General features: G+C 49.3%; 2 protein-coding genes and 1 long non-coding RNA gene across 5 annotated transcripts; all 3 read left to right on the forward strand.

The window, feature by feature from the left end:
• The first annotated feature begins 1,843 nt into the window (after positions 1-1,843).
• LOC136508524 (uncharacterized) lies at positions 1,844-2,792 on the forward strand. Of its 2 annotated transcripts, none has more exons than XR_010772013.1 (3): positions 1,844-1,983; positions 2,084-2,210; positions 2,364-2,792. It is a non-coding gene; the product is annotated as an uncharacterized lncRNA (long non-coding RNA). The 2 variants fall into 2 exon arrangements; XR_010772014.1 differs by having other exon boundaries at positions 1,847-1,983; positions 2,089-2,210.
• A 255-nt stretch (positions 2,793-3,047) lies between these two features.
• On the forward strand, positions 3,048-18,482 carry LOC136508521 (putative disease resistance RPP13-like protein 1). 2 transcript variants are annotated; one of them, XM_066503208.1, is made up of 2 exons: positions 3,048-7,065; positions 18,213-18,482. In XM_066503208.1, exon 1 carries the CDS (start codon positions 3,187-3,189, stop codon positions 7,012-7,014), a length of 3,828 nt encoding a protein of 1,275 aa, XP_066359305.1. In that variant the 5' UTR covers positions 3,048-3,186; the 3' UTR covers positions 7,015-7,065; positions 18,213-18,482. The 2 variants fall into 2 exon arrangements, with proteins under 2 accessions (XP_066359305.1, XP_066359307.1); XM_066503210.1 differs by lacking the exon at positions 18,213-18,482 and adding an exon at positions 7,147-7,526.
• Positions 13,858-18,123, forward strand: LOC136508520 (putative disease resistance RPP13-like protein 1). Its single transcript, XM_066503207.1, has one exon. It carries the CDS (start codon positions 14,244-14,246, stop codon positions 18,084-18,086), a length of 3,843 nt encoding a protein of 1,280 aa, XP_066359304.1. The 5' UTR covers positions 13,858-14,243; the 3' UTR covers positions 18,087-18,123.
• Positions 18,483-20,040: the final 1,558 nt, after the last annotated feature.

The following is a 20,040-nucleotide window of genomic DNA, read 5'->3' on the forward strand; positions in this document are numbered from 1 at the left end:
TTGATGTTGCTATCTAGCGAGGCGTCATCATCCTCCTCGGGACCCGGATCAGCAACGTCCAGGGACGGCGACGACAGGTCCCAGTCCTGGAAATCGACCAGCCTGATCCGCACCAAGTAGCGCAAGCCGGGCAGCTCCTCAAGCGCGCCTTCCACGGGATTAGGCATGCGCGGTTCCGGAACGAAGATGATCTTCTCGTCCTGGATGAACTGAGGGTGTAGGCACTAGGCCGAGACGAAGTACTCACGGTCGTCGTCGGCCGGCACCCCCCTCGGCCGCACGACCTCGACCACCGCGCACGATGAGCCGAGGATGGTCTGCGCCGTCTCGGCGCTCCGCACGTGTAGGGGCACATGCGTCATCCCAACCATCACAGTGTATCTGAATGAACCTCCGCTGGCCATCGAGGTTCTACTCCATGGTCGCCGGACCAGAGGAAGCGGAGCTCCCATCGCCGGGGCGGCAAGCACCCGTTCCCTGTCCTCACGACGTCTGAATTGCACGACAAAATCCTCTGGATCATGATGGCTGACCGCCGTGTCGTCCACTGACAAGCCGAACCTCGCGAAGAGGTAGCTGTTGACCATGGCGGGTGACACCGCGGGCCTAGTGCCACCCACTGTGGCGACCAGAACAAGGCCGAGCGCATCCTCGGCCGCCTGTAACCCCGCGGAGCGAGGAATGACGACGAACCCCGAGCGACGCGGGCGCAACGGGCGGTCCTCCGGAGCCCCCCCAGCAACCGTCGCCATGGCCGCCACACCACCATCAGAAGCCAACGGAGAGTCCACCGTAGGCCGAGGGGGCGGGGTCAGGGGAGCACAGCACCTTGGGACTGACGTCGAGCGTCCCGTGGAAACGAACCGTGCGGAGGCCATATCATCCGAAGCGGCACGACGGCGACCGGCTGGGCGTCGCGCGGCGACCTGACGACCAGTCCCAGCACATGGCGGCGAGCGACCCCGCTTGCCGAGCCCCAGAGGGAGTGGGCATTGGAAGGATCGGTGGCCCTCACAACGACAGTTGAAGCATCTCGCCGGGTAGACGCAATCCGCCTTCACATGGTCGTTGGCCACACAATTGAAGCAGAGGCCATGAAGAGCCGGAGGAACTGGCCGCGACAGCCTCGGTGGCAAACGACGACGCCAGCAACGACGGCTGTGAACCTCAAAGAACACGTCCGCATCCGGCCCGACGATGGTGCGGGCAGGGTGCGCCGCAGGGGAGGTACGACGACGCGGCGAGGCGGTCGCCGGGGCTGGCTGCGGGAGGGAACGCCGCGCAGCAGCCATGAAGCCCTCCACAGCCCGCGGACGACAGCGACGGCGACGCGCATGCTGGCGTCGTCCCTGCGACTCCGCAATCGCCTTGCCCCTCCCCGGCGTCGGCGGCGAGGGAGGCTCTGAGTCGGAATAGGTCTCCGAGTCGGTGAATGACACATGTTCCCCAAGGTCGCAAGCAAGCACGGAAGCGGAGGGGCTCCCTACGAACGCACCCGGCGACCCCGCACCAAGGGACCGCGGTGACGGAAGCTCCTCGTCGGCCTCGTCAGCCCACGACCGACGGGAGGGAGAGCCGTGCTCCATTGCTGGTTAGCTAACTTTCGTAGCGGTTTCGCCACGGTCCAAAGAACCACCAGTGACAACTGAGGCATGGTCGGCGTGGTCAGAAGGACCAACGGCAATGGTGGGGGAGGACGCCGGGGCCGGAGTTGCCACCGGCGGGAGGGGGCGGAGGGCTCAGCGGGAGGGGGCTACAGTATTTTACCTCAAACCAATGCTAAAAGAGTTATATCCATACCATACCTTCCTCTTTCCTTGCTTCTTCCTTTCCCAGCGAGCAGCAGAAGGCCGGTAGACCCTCAGCAGCCAGCAGCACCATCAGTCTCCTCTACGTGAAACCACAGAACAGATCATCACCAGCAATCTGTTAAAAAAAAGGATCATCACCAGGAATCAGCACGCCATCAGCTAAGCTTTTCCGGTATTATTCCTGATTTCCCCAGCCGATAGAGCTGCTTCCCTCCTTTGCAGCCAGCGTGTATCCCTTATTCTTGGCTGACTACCTGTTTGTTCTCTTGAAGTGCAGTGTTTGTTCCAGAGTCCCGTCCACCACTCCGGCAACGCTTGCGCTCTGTCGACACCGGCTCCGGCAACCTCTGCTCCCCGCACCCTTGATTCACTTGGTGTAACTTCATCCCGCAACACCGTGTAAGATCATAAATCTCTACTCTTAGTTTGTTGTGTTAACTTAACACTAGCTATTTCGCTCTGTGTGCCGTAGCACACGAGAAAGCAAAATAATCAGTTTGTCTTCATTTTTCTAATCAGATTCACTAATTCTATGTGTCTTCCCAATTCCAGGTTTTCTTCACCCTGTTGCTGTCCTTCTCAGTAATTTGCCTTCTGCAGAAGCACCTCATCCATACATAAAAAAGAAAACAGCTTCCATCGTCCATCCATTCATCTTTCTTCTCCTGTTTAATCTTTCTCTTCGCCACCAGTCCCTTGCACCCTGCATCTTCAACTTGTTCACTTCACTCCTACGACAAAAGAAAAGAAAAAATATAGAAAACCAAAAAAAGGAAGGAAAAAAAAAGATATTAATTGTACTCTTTGCTTGTTTCTGCTTCCCATCGTCCATCCTTTCATCTATTCTGTTCATGTTTCATCCACCTTGTCCTGATTTTCTCGGTCACTAGACACACTCGCACCCCACATCATCTACTCGTTCATTTCTTGTACTCATTCATTTCGTCCCTACCAGAAAACAAAAACTTGAAAATCCCCCCCCCCCCCCCCCCCCCCCCCCCCCCCAAAAAAAAGGAAGAAAAACAGTATTTCGCCTTCAAATTTTTTTCCCATCGTTGCTTAATTTAGGTCCCTGCAAAACCCAAACATTTCGTGCTTCGCTTTGTCCTATTCTTTTCATCTGGAAAAAGTTGCATCTTGGTTCAAAATTTTCCTCCGATTACATTGCAGTCCCTACCAGTTATTTCCCCTCTGCAGAAGCACCTCATCCATACTAAAAAAAAACAGCTTTCTTTCTGATTCGCACCGTCCATCCATTCATCTATTGTGTTCCTTCCATTACCAATTCACCCTGTCATCTTCTTTTCATCTGGAAACACTTACATCCAAGATCTCTTCGCTCAGAAAAGAAGGGGAAGCACAAACCACTGCATCCATGGCAGACTTGGGGCTCTCTGGCTTAAGGTGGGCAGCATCGCCAATCATCAACAAGCTCCTAGCTGATGCTACAGCTTACCTCAGCGTGGACTTGGTGCGTGAGCTCCAAAAACTAGAAGCCACTGTCCTGCCACAATTTGACCTGGTGATTCAAGCGGCAGAGAAGAGCCCCCACAGGGGCAAGCTGGAGGCATGGATCCGGAGGCTCAAAGAAGCCTTCTATGATGCTGAGGACCTGCTGGATGAGCATGAGTACAACCTCCTCAAGCGCAAGGCAAAGAGTGGGAAGGATCCCATGGTAGGGGAGGATGAAGCCTCCTCCATTGCATCGACCATCATGAAACCACTTCGTGCTGCTAAGAGTAGGGCACGCAACTTGTTGCCAGAGAACAGAAAGCTAATTAACAAGATGAAAGAACTCAAGGATATCCTGCTTGAAGCCAAGGAGCTTCGTGATCTTCTTGGCTTACCACATGGCAATACCGTCAACTGGACACCAGCTGTACCTGGAACCGTTGTTCCTACAACATCACTTCCCACTTCAAAGGTTTTCGGTCGCGACAGAGATCGTGATCGTATAGTTGATTTTCTTCTCGGCAAGACGACAACTGAAGAGGCAAGTTCTTCGAGGTACTCAAGTTTGGCCATTGTTGGAACGGGAGGAATGGGGAAGTCCACCTTAGCACAGTATGTCTATAATGACAGGAGGATTGAAGAATGCTTTGACGTCAGGATGTGGATCTGCATCTCACGCAAACTTGATGTGCGACGTCACACACAGGAGATCATCGAGTCTGCGACAAAGGGGGAGTGCCCATGTGTTGATAATCTTGATACTCTCCAGTGCAAACTACGAGACATACTGCAACAGTCACAGAAATTCCTACTTGTCTTGGATGATGTTTGGTTTGAAAAATCTCATAATGAGACAGAGTGGGAGCAACTCCTCGCTCCATTAGTCTCTAAACAGTCGGGAAGCAGAGTTTTGGTGACTTCTCGAGGTGAAATGCTCCCGGCCGCTGTATGCTGTGAACAAGTTGTTCGTTTGGAAAACATGGATGATGCTGAGTTCTTGGGTCTCTTTAAACACCATGCTTTCTCTGGAGTAGAAATTCAAGACCAGCTGTTGCGCACAAAGCTAGAACATATTGCTGAGGAGATTGCTAAAAGGCTTGGAAAATGTCCTTTGGCAGCAAAAGTTCTGGGTTCCAGATTGAGCAGAAAAAAAGATATCACTGAATGGAAAGCTGCACTAAAGCTCAACGATTTATGTGAGCCCTTCACATCTCTGTTGTGGAGTTATGAGAAGTTAGATCCACGTCTACAGAGGTGCTTCTTGTATTGCAGCTTATTTCCAAAAGGTCATATATATAGACCTGATGAGTTGGTTCACCTTTGGGTGGCAGAAGGCTTTGTTGATTCGTGCAATATGAGTAGGAGGACAATGGAAGATGTTGGGAGGGATTACTGGAATGAGATGGTCTCTGGATCTTTCTTCCAATCGGTTTCTGAAGGGTATTACTATGTCATGCATGACATCCTTCATGATTTGGCAGAGTCACTCTCTAGAGAAGACTGCTTCAGATTAGAAGATGATAATATGACAGAAATACCATGCACTATTCGACATTTATTTGTTTCTGTTGAGAGTATGCAAAGGCATAAGCAAATTATCTACAAGCTACAGCATTTACACACTGTTATCTCCATCGATCCACTAATGGATAATGCAACTGTTATTTTTGATCAGATACTGCAGAACCTGAAGAAGGTGCGTGTATTGCATTTGTCATTTTACAACAGCAGCATGTTACCTGAATCTGTTGGTGAGCTGAAGCACCTTCGGTATTTGGACCTCACCAGAACATCAGTTTCTGAATTGCCTAGATCATTATGTGCTCTTTACCACTTACAGTTACTTCAGCTAAACTACAATGTGGAGAGGTTGCCTGACAAAGTTTGCAATTTAAGTAAGTTACGACATCTGAGAGGGTACAGGGATCAAATTCCCAACATTGGCAAGCTTACTTCATTACAACAGATATCTGACTTTTCTGTGCAAAAGAAGCAAGGATATGAGTTGCAACAACTGAAGGACTTGAATGAGCTTGGTGGCAGTTTAACAGTAAAAAATCTTGAGAATGTCATTGGAAAGGATGAAGCCTTAGAGTCGAAGCTATATCAGAAATATCGCCTTAAAGAGTTGACGCTTAAGTGGAGTTCCGAGGATGGCATGGATGCAATGGATATTCTGCATTTGGATATTCTAGAAGGTCTGAGACCGCCACGCCAACTGAGTAAGCTCACAATCAGAGGATACAAATCTGGCACATATCCTAGGTGGTTACTTGAGCGATCCTATTTTGAAAATTTGGAAAGGTTTGAGCTTGATCACTGCAGCTTGCTAGAAGGCCTACCACCAGATACAGAGCTCCTTCAGCATTGCTCTTGTCTGTATCTACGGGACGTTCCAAATTTGAAGACATTATCATGTCTTCCAGCAAGCCTTACAAATTTGTCAATCCACGGCTGCCCACTGCTTACATTTGTCACCAAAAATCAGCTCGAGCAACATGACTTGAGGGAAAATATAATGAAGGCAGATGACCTAGCGTCTAAACTTGCATCAATGTGGGAGGTCAATTCGGGATCAGATATTAGGAAGGTACTTTCAGAGGACTATTCATCCCTGAAGCAGTTGACAACGCAGATGGGTGATGATATATCACAACATCTTAAAATTATTGAAAGTGGCCTAGAGGAAGGAGATATAATATCGGTGAAAGAAAATATCATCAAGGCATGGCTTTTTTGCCATGAGCAGAGGATAAGAGGCATTTATGGAAGGACCACGGAGCTGCCGCTGGTTCTACCATCTGGAATTCGTGAACTTTGTCTTTCTTCATGTAGTATTACAGATGACGGTTTGGCTATTTGCCTTGGTGGCCTCACTTCACTGAGAACCTTACAATTGGGTTATAATATGGTCTTAACTGCACTTCCGTCACAGGAGGTGTATGAGCATTTGACAAAGCTTGAGATGATTGGAATCACTGCTTGTTGGTGTCTCAGATCACTGGGGGGCTTACATGCTGCTCCATCTCTTTCCAGTCTTTACTGTACGGATTGCCCTTGTCTAGAGCTGGCACGTGGAGCAGAATTTATGTCGTTCAACCTTGCTAAGTTCCTCAGCATACGTGGCTGCATACTTCCAGCTGATTCATTCATTAATGGCTTCCCACACCTGAAAGGTCTTTCCATTTATAGCTGCAGAAGCTCCCCATCCTTATCGATTGGCCACCTGACCGCCCTTGAATCATTACATCTAGTGTGTCTCCCTGATCTGTGCTCGCTTGAAGGCCTGTCTTCCCTGCACCTTAAGGACCTAAGTTTGGTAGATGTTCCAAACCTCACTGCCAAGCACATCTCACAGTTCCGTGTCCAGGAAGCGCTCTCTGTTAGTAGCTCCGTATTGCTCAACCACATGCTCATGGCAGAAGGGTTTAGAGTCCCGTCGTATCTTTCTCTTGAAGAATGCAAAGAGCCGTCAGTTTCATTTGAAGAACCTGCCAATCTCTCATATGTCAAGCACCTGCAATTTTGGCGTTGCAAAATAGAGTCCCTGCCAAGAAATCTGAACTTTGTCTCCAGTCTGCAGAATCTTGATATCTATGATTGCCCCAACATAACATCTTTACCAGATCTGCCGTCCTCCCTCCAGCGCATAATTATAAAGGGTTGCCCCGTCTTGAAGAAGAACTGCCGAGAACCTGATGGAGAAAGCTGGCCAAAGATTTCGCACATCCGCTGGAAGACCTTCTACTAGTATTGAACTTGCTTCTTTAGACTTTCCACTTGTGTGAAAAGAAATAAGAAGGTAAAGGCTCCACTGTCATTCGCGATTCTCCAGGACTAATTATGTTTTCCAATATTGGACATACTTCAATGTTCCAAACAGCCACCTCGAGGTCACTAAGTCATCTCCGCAGCAGGCGGCACCCAGTTCAAGCCACCCCGGCGCCCCGGCCACCGTGAACTGGAAGGCCTCCGTCAGTCCCATCGATTCTCAGGTGTTTGTTCCTCCTATACCATTTCACTTGTCCTGTTATTCCTTCGTTGCTCATTAATAATTGCCAGCACATATTTCTCTAATGGTAGAATAAGCCTCCAACGATGAAGATAAAAACTGTGGTTATCGCTTTGAGGCCAATTGGTCGATTGTTTGTAATAAGAACTGCTATACTCTCATGTGGCTCTGCAAAGTTTCGAATATATATTGAAAACAGCGATTGCCAACGACGAGTGGTGTGTTTGTAATAAATTCGTATTTTCTTTGCTTCCGTGGTTCTGTCGTCGTCGTTGGTGTTTGCTCATGTCATGTGTGCTCTGAGTTTTCATTTTTCATGTGCCTAACTTATTCAAGCCGAGGAAGGGGAGCGCGTTGCCGTTGTTATATGATGTGGTGGAGTGTTGCCGTTGTTCTGCTACTCTGCTTCAAATGAGCGACGAAGATGAGATGGGCCGGCCCAAATAGATGAGTTTGTACCGCAATATTTGTCTCTGTTTTGGTCAGCGTTTCCCCATCCCCCCCCCCCCCGGGTCTCCATTCGGCCCTTCTCTTGTGTTCTGGCGCCAGTGCCAGCGCCACACAAGGCCGAGCGCCGAACCCTCCGTGTCGCCGGTCTGGCCGGAGTCAGGTCTCGCCGCCTCGGGGATTACTTGTACTGCGGTAGTTGCGGGGCGCGCGGCCGTGCTCCAGGAACCGACAACCCTAGTACAGCCCCGACGAGCCTGGCGTCACGGCTGATTCCTCTCACAAAGCAGCAGTACTAGTGCAAGACACTGGTCAGTAGTTAGTCAAAAAATTTCTATCCTTTTTGTGTTTTTATCAGTTCATATATGGTGAATTATATGGGTTATGGAATAAAAAAATTCTTCTTATGTGATTTTCCATGTGAGAGGTGACCAGATTCCACCGTTTCCTGGATATAGGTGAGGTGGCAGTATGTGCGCCTTGCTGTTCATTTGGGCTATGTTTACACAGCGTTTCTGTTGCAAATGCTGTTCTTGGCAAAGACTTGTTTTTCCTACAAGTTGTTTAGGCAGTGTGTGAGTTGCAAAACTGCAGATCTGGAAAGCAAGAATCTTAACTCCTGCTGTGATGCCTATGCTAGTGCTCAGCTAAAGGATAAAAAGCCTTGCACGATAACTCATCCAATCCAAGTAGTACAAGGCCAAAGCCTTGCTGATAACATTTTTGATAAATTCATAGACCTTGTCTACTCCTTGTTCGGCCTTCATTCACCCAACAATAATTGGCCTTGTTCAACAATGAACAATAATACTGGTACTCCTATTTCAGAGCAGTCCCAATCGATAGACCTTGTCTACTCCTCTTTCTCCACCTTCCTCTTTCCTTCTTTTCTCGAACGTGCCTCTGGCACGGTTTTCGTTAAGCAGGAGAAGAGAGTTTACACGAAATTACAACTAAACGCCATGGTAATCCACCGATTACCAAAGCATTACGGCCCACAGGCAAACGAGTGAAATTGATTTACATAGTATTATGCTTGCGACGGGAATGACCCCTGAAGACTACATCAGTGTTAGCAAAGACAGGAGGTGCTTGTATCCTGCCAAACACCACTCCTCGGCCTCACCCCAGATCGAGCAAGCCAGCCCAGCCACGTCAATAGAAGCTCCATCAAAAGTGCGCGAGTTCCTCTCCTTCCACAGTCTCTAGCCAACTAGGAAGAAGAGCGAATCGAACCCCTTTCTCGCCGGTTTTACAACGAGCTTTCTGTTGCGTAGCCACCACTCCATGACATCCTCCTCATTGACGAGCACAACATCCAGGAGATGGAGTTTGGCTAGTAGAATGGCCCAGACCTTCCTGCTGTAGACACAACCCAAGATGATATGATCCATACTCTCCGTCAGTTGGTCACAAGTGATGCAGATGCTATTGTCTTGCAAGCCATGGCTAAACCGCCGTTCCGCGGTTCAGCGTCTCCTATGCAAAACCAACCAGAAGAAGGCACGAACTCTTGGCGGCGCCGAGGTCTTCCAAATCTCCCTTGCCCCAAGGGTCCTCGAAGCACCAAAGAACATGGCTCCATAAGCCGAGGCCGAAGAGTAGGCTCCATCCGGTGTGAGCCTCCACCGAAACACATCAGGTGTTCCCTGCAAGGGCAGAAATCGCCGAACTTGCTGCCACACAAACATGAACTCGTTGATGACCTGAACCGTATGGGCTCCGGTGATGTGGCGCACCCAAGCATTACCCGGCAGTGCATCACATACCAACGCCCCCGACGCCTTGCTGCAACAGCCTGAAAGAGCGCTGGCGCCATTGACTGAATGCTTGTACCATCAATCCAGTTGTCCGTCCAGAAGAAAGTCGATTCCCCGGAGCCAACAATGGACACTGTGGCTGCCTTGAAAACTGCAGTCACCATCTTTTCTTTTTCTCTATGCAAGCTGGACCAATCCAGTCTTTGATCCACCCGACATTTCCACTCCCATCGGACCCTCAGTGCCACCCCAGCACGCCGCATATCAATGACTCCCAGCCCTCCAAGATCCTTTGGTTTGCAGCATGATTTCCAGGCCACTTTGCACTTGCCTGCAGTGACCGTCTGCTCACCACACCAAATGAAAGCGCGTCGCCGCCTATCAATTTGCTCAATGGCCCACTGCAAAAGACACAGCGCTATGGACATGTGGATCGGTATTGCCGAGAGCGTGTTTCTGGCCAATGCTGTCCTCCCGGCCATGTTCAGCAATCTTCCTTTCCACTGTGGTATCCTGGAGGCGACGGCGTCTACCAGGCTCTGCTCAGCGCTCTTCCTCAGCTTGAAAATTGATAGTGGAATACCCAAGTAGCGACATGGGAAGGCCTCGATCTTGCATAATAAAGTGTCACACATGAGTTCTGCCTCCTGCTCCGAGCAGCCAATCGGAGTAGCCACACTCTTATCCAAGTTGGTGAACAGCCCAGACGCCAAGCCGAAGAGCTCCACCGCCCCCTTCAGGACAAGCAGATCATCCAATTTTGGTTTAACAAACATGACGACGTCGTTAGCGTATAAGCTGACCCTGAAAGGTAGCGCAGCGACCCCCAAGGGTGACAAGAAACCCTGGACATCCAACTAGCAGATCAGGTGGTTGAGAACCTCCATGACGAGCACAAAAAGCATCGGTGACAGTGGATCACACTGGCATAGTCCCCTCGCATGGCATATTCTTCTCCCAGGCCTACCATTCAGAAGTATTTTTGTGCTAGCAGTTGATAGCATGCTGGAGACCCAGTCCCTCCACCGTTGGCCGAAGCCCAAATGCGCCAGCACCTCGAGCAAGAAGTTCCATGCAACTGAGTCAAAAGCCTTGGCTATATGAATCTTGAGCAGGACACAGGGAACACATTTTTCATGAATCGCCTTACAGGAGAGTCGCACAAGCTAGAAATTGTCATGTATGCAGCGACCTCTGATGAAGGCTGTCTGGTTTGGCCGAACCAAATTGTCTAGCACCTGTGCCATCCTTGTTGCTAGGCATTTTGTGATCAGTTTGCCAAAACTATGAATGAGACTGATTGGGCGGTAGTCCTTGATCTCCTTGGGCTGATCTTTCTTTCTTAGCAGGATCATATAAGCATCGTTAAGCAAGTTTAAGTTTCTAGTGTCACGAGCCCAAAAGGCATTGAAGGCGTTCAGAATGTCCACCTTGATTATGGGCTAGGCCGTCTTATAGAAGAGGCCTGTGAAGCCATCTGGCCCTGGCGACTTGTCATTCGACATTTCATAGATCACTGCCCAAATTTCAGCTTCAGTGAAGTGCACCTCTAGGCTGGAAAGGTCCACCGATGGCAGCCCAATAATCCCAAGGTCGAATCTCCAGGAGGGAACAAAGATGGTGCCCAGGACTTGGTCATAGTAATGGTACAGCGCATCAGCCATTCCTTCTTCACTAACAATCACATTGTCATGAACGTGGAGAGACCGTATAAAGTTTCTGCGTTTTCTGTGGCAAGCCATGAGGTGAAAGAACTTGGTGTTTGCATCCCCCTCGGCCAGAAACATCATTCTTGAGCGCTGTCTGGCAATCGTACGCAGCACGGATGCCAAACCGAGCACGCGGACTTTCAGCGACTTACACAGTTGCGACTCCTGCAAAGAAAGCAACCTTGATTCCTAAGCCACATCCAGACGTACGATTGCCTCCCGGACCAAGGCTAACTGCATCCACACACTACCGATCTTCTTATCACTCTAGCTCTTCAGCGCCCGTGCCACATTTCTGAGTTTGTAATCCAGTACACGGAACGGGTCCGCATGCAACAGAGTTGCTGACCAGGCCGACTCCACAACCTCCATGAACCCCAGGAATTTGATCCAGTGTGGTTCAAACCGAAACCTCTTTTTTGCCCATGGCACCATGTTTGCCATCAGCAGCAGTGGACAGTGATCGGAGCAATCCGTGGAAAGCACCCGTAGGATATGATTCGGGTGTGCTTGCAACTAGCCTGCTATGGTGAAGACACGGTCCAGCCATTCTAGAGTCGGCTGGTCCCGCTCACTGGACCAAGTGAACCGCCTGCCGACCAGGTTGAGCTCCTCCAGCTCAACGGCATCGATGAATGCCCGGAAACGACGCATACAACGACGGTCGAGGCGATCATTGCTCTTATCCTCTGCTCTGTAAATCATGTTGAAATCCCCACATAGCACCCATGGTCCATCAGCCGTCATTCTAAACTGACGAAGCTCGTCCAGGAACTCGACCTTTTCCTGGTCCGCCTGTGGCCCATAGACCACCGTCAGCCACCAGCAGTCCTGCGGTGTCGCTGTATTGGCCACCTTAGCCGATAAGAAGAAGCGACGTTTATCCACCTAGGAAACCACCCATTGTTCTCGTTGCCAGCCAAATAAGATACCCCCGGCTACATTGGCAGACGGCAGATAGTCATAGTCGAACATAGATCCTAGTATTTCATTAGCCAGTGAGTTACAGATGACGGAGAGCTTAGTCTCCTGTAGACACACGAGAGAAACGCGCTCCTGGGTCACTAGGTCCCTAACGACATTGCGACGGGCACGGCCATTCAGCCCACGCACATTCCAAACACAGCAGTTGTATGATATCATTGAGAAACAAAGGGCGTGACTGAAAAAGGTCCTAGGCACCACTACAGCGACGGCGACGCGCATGCTGGCGTCGTCCCTGCGACTCCGCAATCGCCTTGCCCCTCCCCGGCGTCGGCGGCGAGGGAGGCTCTGAGTCGGAATAGGTCTCCGAGTCGGTGAATGACACATGTTCCCCAAGGTCGCAAGCAAGCACGGAAGCGGAGGGGCTCCCTACGAACGCACCCGGCGACCCCGCACCAAGGGACCGCGGTGACGGAAGCTCCTCGTCGGCCTCGTCAGCCCACGACCGACGGGAGGGAGAGCCGTGCTCCATTGCCGGTTAGCTAACTTTCGTAGCGGTTTCGCCACGGTCCAAAGAACCACCAGTGACAACTGAGGCATGGTCGGCGTGGTCAGAAGGACCAACGGCAATGGTGGGGGTGGACGCCGGGGCCGGAGTTGCCACCGGCGGGAGGGGGCGGAGGGCTCAGCGGGAGGGGGCTACAGTATTTTACCTCAAACCAATGCTAAAAGAGTTATATCCATACCATACCTTCCTCTTTCCTTGCTTCTTCCTTTCCCAGCGAGCAGCAGAAGGCCGGTAGACCCTCAGCAGCCAGCAGCACCATCAGTCTCCTCTACGTGAAACCACAGAACAGATCATCACCAGCAATCTGTTAAAAAAAAGGATCATCACCAGGAATCAGCACGCCATCAGCTAAGCTTTTCCGGTATTATTCCTGATTTCCCCAGCCGATAGAGCTGCTTCCCTCCTTTGCAGCCAGCGTGTATCCCTTATTCTTGGCTGACTACCTGTTTGTTCTCTTGAAGTGCAGTGTTTGTTCCAGAGTCCCGTCCACCACTCCGGCAACGCTTGCGCTCTGTCGACACCGGCTCCGGCAACCTCTGCTCCCCGCGCCCTTGATTCACTTGGTGTAACTTCATCCCGCAACACCGTGTAAGATCATAAATCTCTACTCTTAGTTTGTTGTGTTAACTTAACACTAGCTATTTCGCTCTGTGTGCCGTAGCACACGAGAAAGCAAAATAATCAGTTTGTCTTCATTTTTCTAATCAGATTCACTAATTCTATGTGTCTTCCCAATTCCAGGTTTTCTTCACCCTGTTGCTGTCCTTCTCAGTAATTTGCCTTCTGCAGAAGCACCTCATCCATACATAAAAAAGAAAACAGCTTCCATCGTCCATCCATTCATCTTTCTTCTCCTGTTTAATCTTTCTCTTCGCCACCAGTCCCTTGCACCCTGCATCTTCAACTTGTTCACTTCACTCCTACGACAAAAGAAAAGAAAAAATATAGAAAACCAAAAAAAAGGAAGGAAAAAAAAAGATATTAATTGTACTCTTTGCTTGTTTCTGCTTCCCATCGTCCATCCTTTCATCTATTCTGTTCATGTTTCATCCACCTTGTCCTGATTTTCTCGGTCACTAGACACACTCGCACCCCACATCATCTACTCGTTCATTTCTTGTACTCATTCATTTCGTCCCTACCAAAAAACAAAAACTTGAAAATCCCCCCCCCCCCCCCCCCCCCCCCCCAAAAAAAAGGAAGAAAAACAGTATTTCGCCTTCAAATTTTTTTCCCATCGTTGCTTAATTTAGGTCCCTGCAAAACCCAAACATTTCGTGCTTCGCTTTGTCCTATTCTTTTCATCTGGAAAAAGTTGCATCTTGGTTCAAAATTTTCCTCCGATTACATTGCAGTCCCTACCAGTTATTTCCCCTCTGCAGAAGCACCTCATCCATACTAAAAAAAAACAGCTTTCTTTCTGATTCGCACCGTCCATCCATTCATCTATTGTGTTCCTTCCATTACCAATTCACCCTGTCATCTTCTTTTCATCTGGAAACACTTACATCCAAGATCTCTTCGCTCAGAAAAGAAGGGGAAGCACAAACCACTGCATCCATGGCAGACTTGGGGCTCTCTGGCTTAAGGTGGGCAGCATCGCCAATCATCAACAAGCTCCTAGCTGATGCTACAGCTTACCTCAGCGTGGACTTGGTGCGTGAGCTCCAAAAACTAGAAGCCACTGTCCTGCCACAATTTGACCTGGTGATTCAAGCGGCAGAGAAGAGCCCCCACAGGGGCAAGCTGGAGGCATGGATCCGGAGGCTCAAAGAAGCCTTCTATGATGCTGAGGACCTGCTGGATGAGCATGAGTACAACCTCCTCAAGCGCAAGGCAAAGAGTGGGAAGGATCCCATGGTAGGGGAGGATGAAGCCTCCTCCATTGCATCGACCATCATGAAACCACTTCGTGCTGCTAAGAGTAGGGCACGCAACTTGTTGCCAGAGAACAGAAAGCTAATTAACAAGATGAAAGAACTCAAGGATATCCTGCTTGAAGCCAAGGAGCTTCGCGATCTTCTTGGCTTACCACATGGCAATACCGTCGACTGGACACCAGCTGTACCTGGAACCGTTGTTCCTACAACAACATCACTTCCCACTTCAAAGGTTTTCGGTCGCGACAGAGATCGTGATCGTATAGTTGATTTTCTTCTCGGCAAGACGACAACTGAAGAGGCAAGTTCATCGAGGTACTCAAGTTTGGCCATTGTTGGAACGGGAGGAATGGGGAAGTCCACCTTAGCACAGTATGTCTATAATGACAGGAGGATTGAAGAATGCTTTGACGTCAGGATGTGGATCTGCATCTCACGCAAACTTGATGTGCGACGTCACACACAGGAGATCATCGAGTCTGCGAAAAAGGGGGAGTGCCCATGTGTTGATAATCTTGATACTCTCCAGTGCAAACTACGAGACATACTGCAACAGTCACAGAAATTCCTACTTGTCTTGGATGATGTTTGGTTTGAAAAATCTCATAATGAGACAGAGTGGGAGCAACTCCTCGCTCCATTAGTCTCTAAACAGTCGGGAAGCAGAGTTTTGGTGACTTCTCGAGGTGAAATGCTCCCGGCCGCTGTATGCTGTGAACAAGTTGTTCGTTTGGAAAACATGGATGATGCTGAGTTCTTGGGTCTCTTTAAACACCATGCTTTCTCTGGAGTAGAAATTCAAGACCAGCTGTTGCGCACAAAGCTAGAACATATTGCTGAGGAGATTGCTAAAAGGCTTGGAAAATGTCCTTTGGCAGCAAAAGTTCTGGGTTCCAGATTGAGCAGAAAAAAAGATATCACTGAATGGAAAGCTGCACTAAAGCTCAACGATTTAAGTGAGCCCTTCACATCTCTGTTGTGGAGTTATGAGAAGTTAGATCCACGTCTACAGAGGTGCTTCTTGTATTGCAGCTTATTTCCAAAAGGTCATATATATAGACCTGATCAGTTGGTTCATCTTTGGGTGGCAGAAGGCTTTGTTGATTCGTGCAATATGAGTAGGAGGACAATGGAAGATGTTGGGAGGGATTACTTGAATGAGATGGTCTCTGGATCTTTCTTCCAATCGGTTTCTGAAAGTGATTACTATGTCATGCATGACATCCTTCATGATTTGGCAGAGTCACTCTCTAGAGAAGACTGCTTCAGATTAGAAGATGATAATATGACAGAAATACCATGCACTATTCGACATTTATCTGTTTCTGTTGAGAGTATGCAAAGGCATAAGCAAATTATCTACAAGCTACAGCATTTACACACTGTTATCTGCATCGATCCACTAATGGATAATGCAACTGTTATTTTTGATCAGATACTGCAGAACCTGAAGAAGGTGCGTGTATTGCATTTGTCATTTTACAACAGCAGCATGTTACCTGAATCTGTTGGTGAGCTGAAGCACCTTCGGTATTTGGACCTCAGAATGACAACGATTTCTGAATTGCCTAGATCATTATGTGCTCTTTACCACTTACAGTTACTTCGGTTAAACCACAGTGTGGGGAGGTTGCCTGACAAAGTTTGTAATTTGAGTAAGTTACGGCATCTGGAACTGGAAGAGTGCAACGATCAAATTCCCAACATTGGCAAGCTTACTTCGTTACAACAGATATCTGTCTTTTCTGTGCAAAAGAAGCAAGGATATGAGTTGCGACAGCTGAAGGACTTGAATGAGCTTGGTGGCAGTTTAAGAGTAAAAAATCTTGAGAATGTCATTGGAAAGGATGAAGCCTTAGAGTCGAAGCTATATCAGAAATATCGCCTTAAAGAGTTGACGCTTGAGTGGAGTTCCGAGGATGGCATGGATGCAATGGATATTCTGCATTTGGATATTCTAGAAGGTCTGAGACCGCCACCCCAACTGAGTGAGCTCACAATCAACGGTTACAAATCTGGCACATATCCTAGGTGGTTGCTTGAGCGATCCTATTTTGAAAATTTGGAAAGGTTTCAGCTTGATAACTGCAGCTTGCTAGAAGGCCTACCACCAGATACAGAGCTCCTTCAGCATTGCTCTTGTCTGTATCTACGGGACGTTCCAAATTTGAAGACATTATCATGTCTTCCAGCAAGCCTTACAAATTTGTCAATCCACGGCTGCCCACTGCTTACATTTGTCACCAAAAATCAGCTCGAGCAACATGACTTGAGGGAAAATATAATGAAGGCAGATGACCTGGCGTCTAAACTTTCATCGATGTGGGAGGTGGATTCAGGATCACGTATTAGGAGAGTACTATCAGTGGACAATTCATTTCTGAAGCAGATGACAACGCAGATGGGTGATGATATATCACAACATCTTCAAATTATTGAAAGTGGCCTAGAGGAAGGAGATATAATATCGGTGAAAGAAAATATCATCACGGCATGGCTTTTTTGCCATGAGCAGAGGATAAGAGGCATTTATGGAAGGACCACGGAGCTGCCGCTGGTTCTACCATCTGGAATTCGTGAACTTTGTCTTTCTTCATGTAGTATTACAGATGAAGGTTTGGCTATTTGCCTTGGTGGCCTCACTTCACTGAGAACCTTAGAATTGGGTTATAATATGGTCTTAACTGCACTTCCGTCACAGGAGGTGTATGAGCATTTGACAAAGCTTGAGAGCATTCAAATCACTGCTTGTTGGTGTCTCAGATCACTGGGGGGCTTACATGCTGCTCCATCTCTTTCCAGTCTTAACTGTACGGATTGCCCTTGTTTAGAGCTGGCACGTGGAGCAGAATTTATGTCGTTCAACCTTGCTAAGCTCCTCAGCATAAGTGGCTGCATACTTCCAGCTGATTCATTCATTAATGGCTTCCCACACCTGAAATATATTTACATTTATAGCTGCAGAAGCTCCCCATCCTTATCGATTGGCCACCTGACCTCCCTTGAATCATTACATCTAGTGTGTCTCCCTGATCTGTGCTCGCTTGAAGGCCTGTCTTCCCTGCACCTTAAGGAACTAAGTTTGGTAGATGTTCCAAACCTCACTGCCAAGCACATCTCACAGTTCCGTGTCCAGGAAGAGCTCAGTGTTAGTAGCTCCGTATTGCTCAACCACATGCTCATGGCTGAAGGGTTTAGAGTCCCGTCGTACCTTTGTCTTCATGATTGCAAGGAGCCGTCAGTTTCATTTGAAGAACCTGCCAATCTCTCATATGTCAAGGCGCTGGCATTTTCGTGCAGCAAAATGGAGTCCCTGCCAACAAATCTGAAATTTCTCTCCAGTCTGCAGAGTCTTTATATCTGGGATTGCCCCAACATAACATCTTTACCAGATCTGCCGTCCTCCCTCCAGCGCATAAGTATATGGGATTGCCCCGTCTTGAAGAAGAACTGCCGAGAACCTGATGGAGAAAGCTGGCCAAAGATTTCGCACATCCGCTGGAAGTCCTTCAACCAATATTGAACTTGCTTCTTTAGACTTTCCACTTGTGTGAGAAGAAATAAGATGGTAAAGGCTCCACTGTCATTCTCGATTCTCCAGGACTAATTATGTTTTCAAATATTTGACATACTTCAATGTTCCAAACAGCCACCTCGAGGTCACTAAGTCATCTCCGCAGCAGGCGGCACCCAGTTCAAGCCAAAAGGCAACCCATCGCTGCTTATGTTGCCCGGCGCCCCGGCAACCGTGAACTGGAAGGCCTCCTTCAGTCCCATCGATTCTCAGGTGTTTGTTCCTCCTATACCATTTCACTTGTCCTGTTATTCCTTCGTTGCTCATTAATAATTGCCAGCACATATTTCTCTAATGGTAGAATAAGCCTCCAACGATGAAGATAAAAACTGTGATTATCGCTTTGAGGCCAACTGGTCGATTGTTTGTAATAAGAACAGCTATACTCTCATGTGGCTCTGCAAAGTTTCGAATATATATTGAAAACAGCGATTGCCAACGACGCGTGGTGTGTTTGTAATAAATTCGTATTTTCTTTGCTTCCGTGGTTCTGTCGTCGTCGTTGGTGTTTGCTCATGTCATGTGTGCTCTGAGTTTTCATTTTCATGTGCCTAACTTATTCAAGCAGGGGAAGGGGAGCGCGTTGCCGTTGTTCTGCTACTCTGCTTCAAATGAGCGACGAAGACGAGATGGGCCGGCCCAAATAGATGAGTTTGTACCGCAATATTTGTCCCTGTTTTGTTCAGCGTTTCCCCGTCACCCCCGTTCGGCCCTTCTCTTGTGTTCCGGCGCCAGCGCCAGTGCCGCACAAGGCCGAGCGCTAAACCCTCCGTGTCGCCGGTCTGGCCGGAGTCAGGTCTCGCCACCTCAGGGATTACTTGTACTGCAGCAGTTGCGGGGCGCGCTCTTGGGGTCCCTCCCAGCGGCGGCCGGGGAGCGCTTCTGCTCAAGGAGAAGACATGGATCCAGGGCGGGGCGTGCTGATCCGGTGAGGAGAGGAGGCAACGCGTGCAGATCCAGCTCGGCAGTGGCCAGGGTGGTCCGGATCTCGCACCCGATGGCGGCGGTGTGGATCTCGCGCTCGGCTCCTTCTCCCCCACCGGCGACCCTCTCCTCTTCCTCTCCCGAATCCGACGACCGTGGATGGGTTGCGCGTGGATCTGGCGTGGGTGCAGTGGATCCGGCGTCTCCGACGAGGACGCAGCGGATCCGGCGTCTCCGGCGAGGACGCAACGGATCCGGCGTGGGTGCAGTGGATTCGGCGTCTCCGACCTGCTTCTCCGGCGAGGATGCAGCGGATCTGGCGGCGAGCGGCCGAATCCCGGTTCGGCGCGCGGTCCGGCGAGGATGCTCGCACCGGCGAGTAGCTGCGGCGACGCGTGGATGGGCTTTGGTGGGCCCGTGGATGGGCTCGCCGAGCTTATCCACGGGTTTTCCTTTTTTGTTTTTTTATTTGATTTACCGAGGCGAGCATCCAACTGCCTCGAAAAAGGTCCCATTAACCGTGACCTTTCGACCGAGGCGGTTAGGATGCCCGCCTCGGTAAATCTTTTTTGCCCGACTCGTTAAAGTTTTCTGTACCAGTGGATCCAGATCCAGAGACAGAGGCACAGGCGAAAGAACACGTGCAGGCGTTAGGCGGGAAAGCCGGCCACGAGGAGGGCAGCAGGCACGGAGTGTTCGGACGCGCGGGTAGTCCAGGCGCTAGATGTCCTATTAACAAATTGGTCTTGCAGATTTGTTTGGTGGCGGGTATTCCTTTGGCGTGCATGTGACAGACAAACTCGATGAGCAGTCGTTTTACAACAGTCCGCGAGTATAGGGAGAATGTCATGAGTCAAGTGACTCTTAAGTCTTAACACTACAAGAGCAACTCTGATAAGTCCGTGTTCACAGAAATAGTGATTTTTTTTTTTACAAAGGTGAAGTCAGCTTTTATAGAAAGCTAGAAATATTGATTCTG

This window comes from Miscanthus floridulus, chromosome 15 (genome assembly GCF_019320115.1).
Source record: "Miscanthus floridulus cultivar M001 chromosome 15, ASM1932011v1, whole genome shotgun sequence".
Taxonomy (NCBI): Eukaryota; Viridiplantae; Streptophyta; class Magnoliopsida; order Poales; family Poaceae; genus Miscanthus; species Miscanthus floridulus.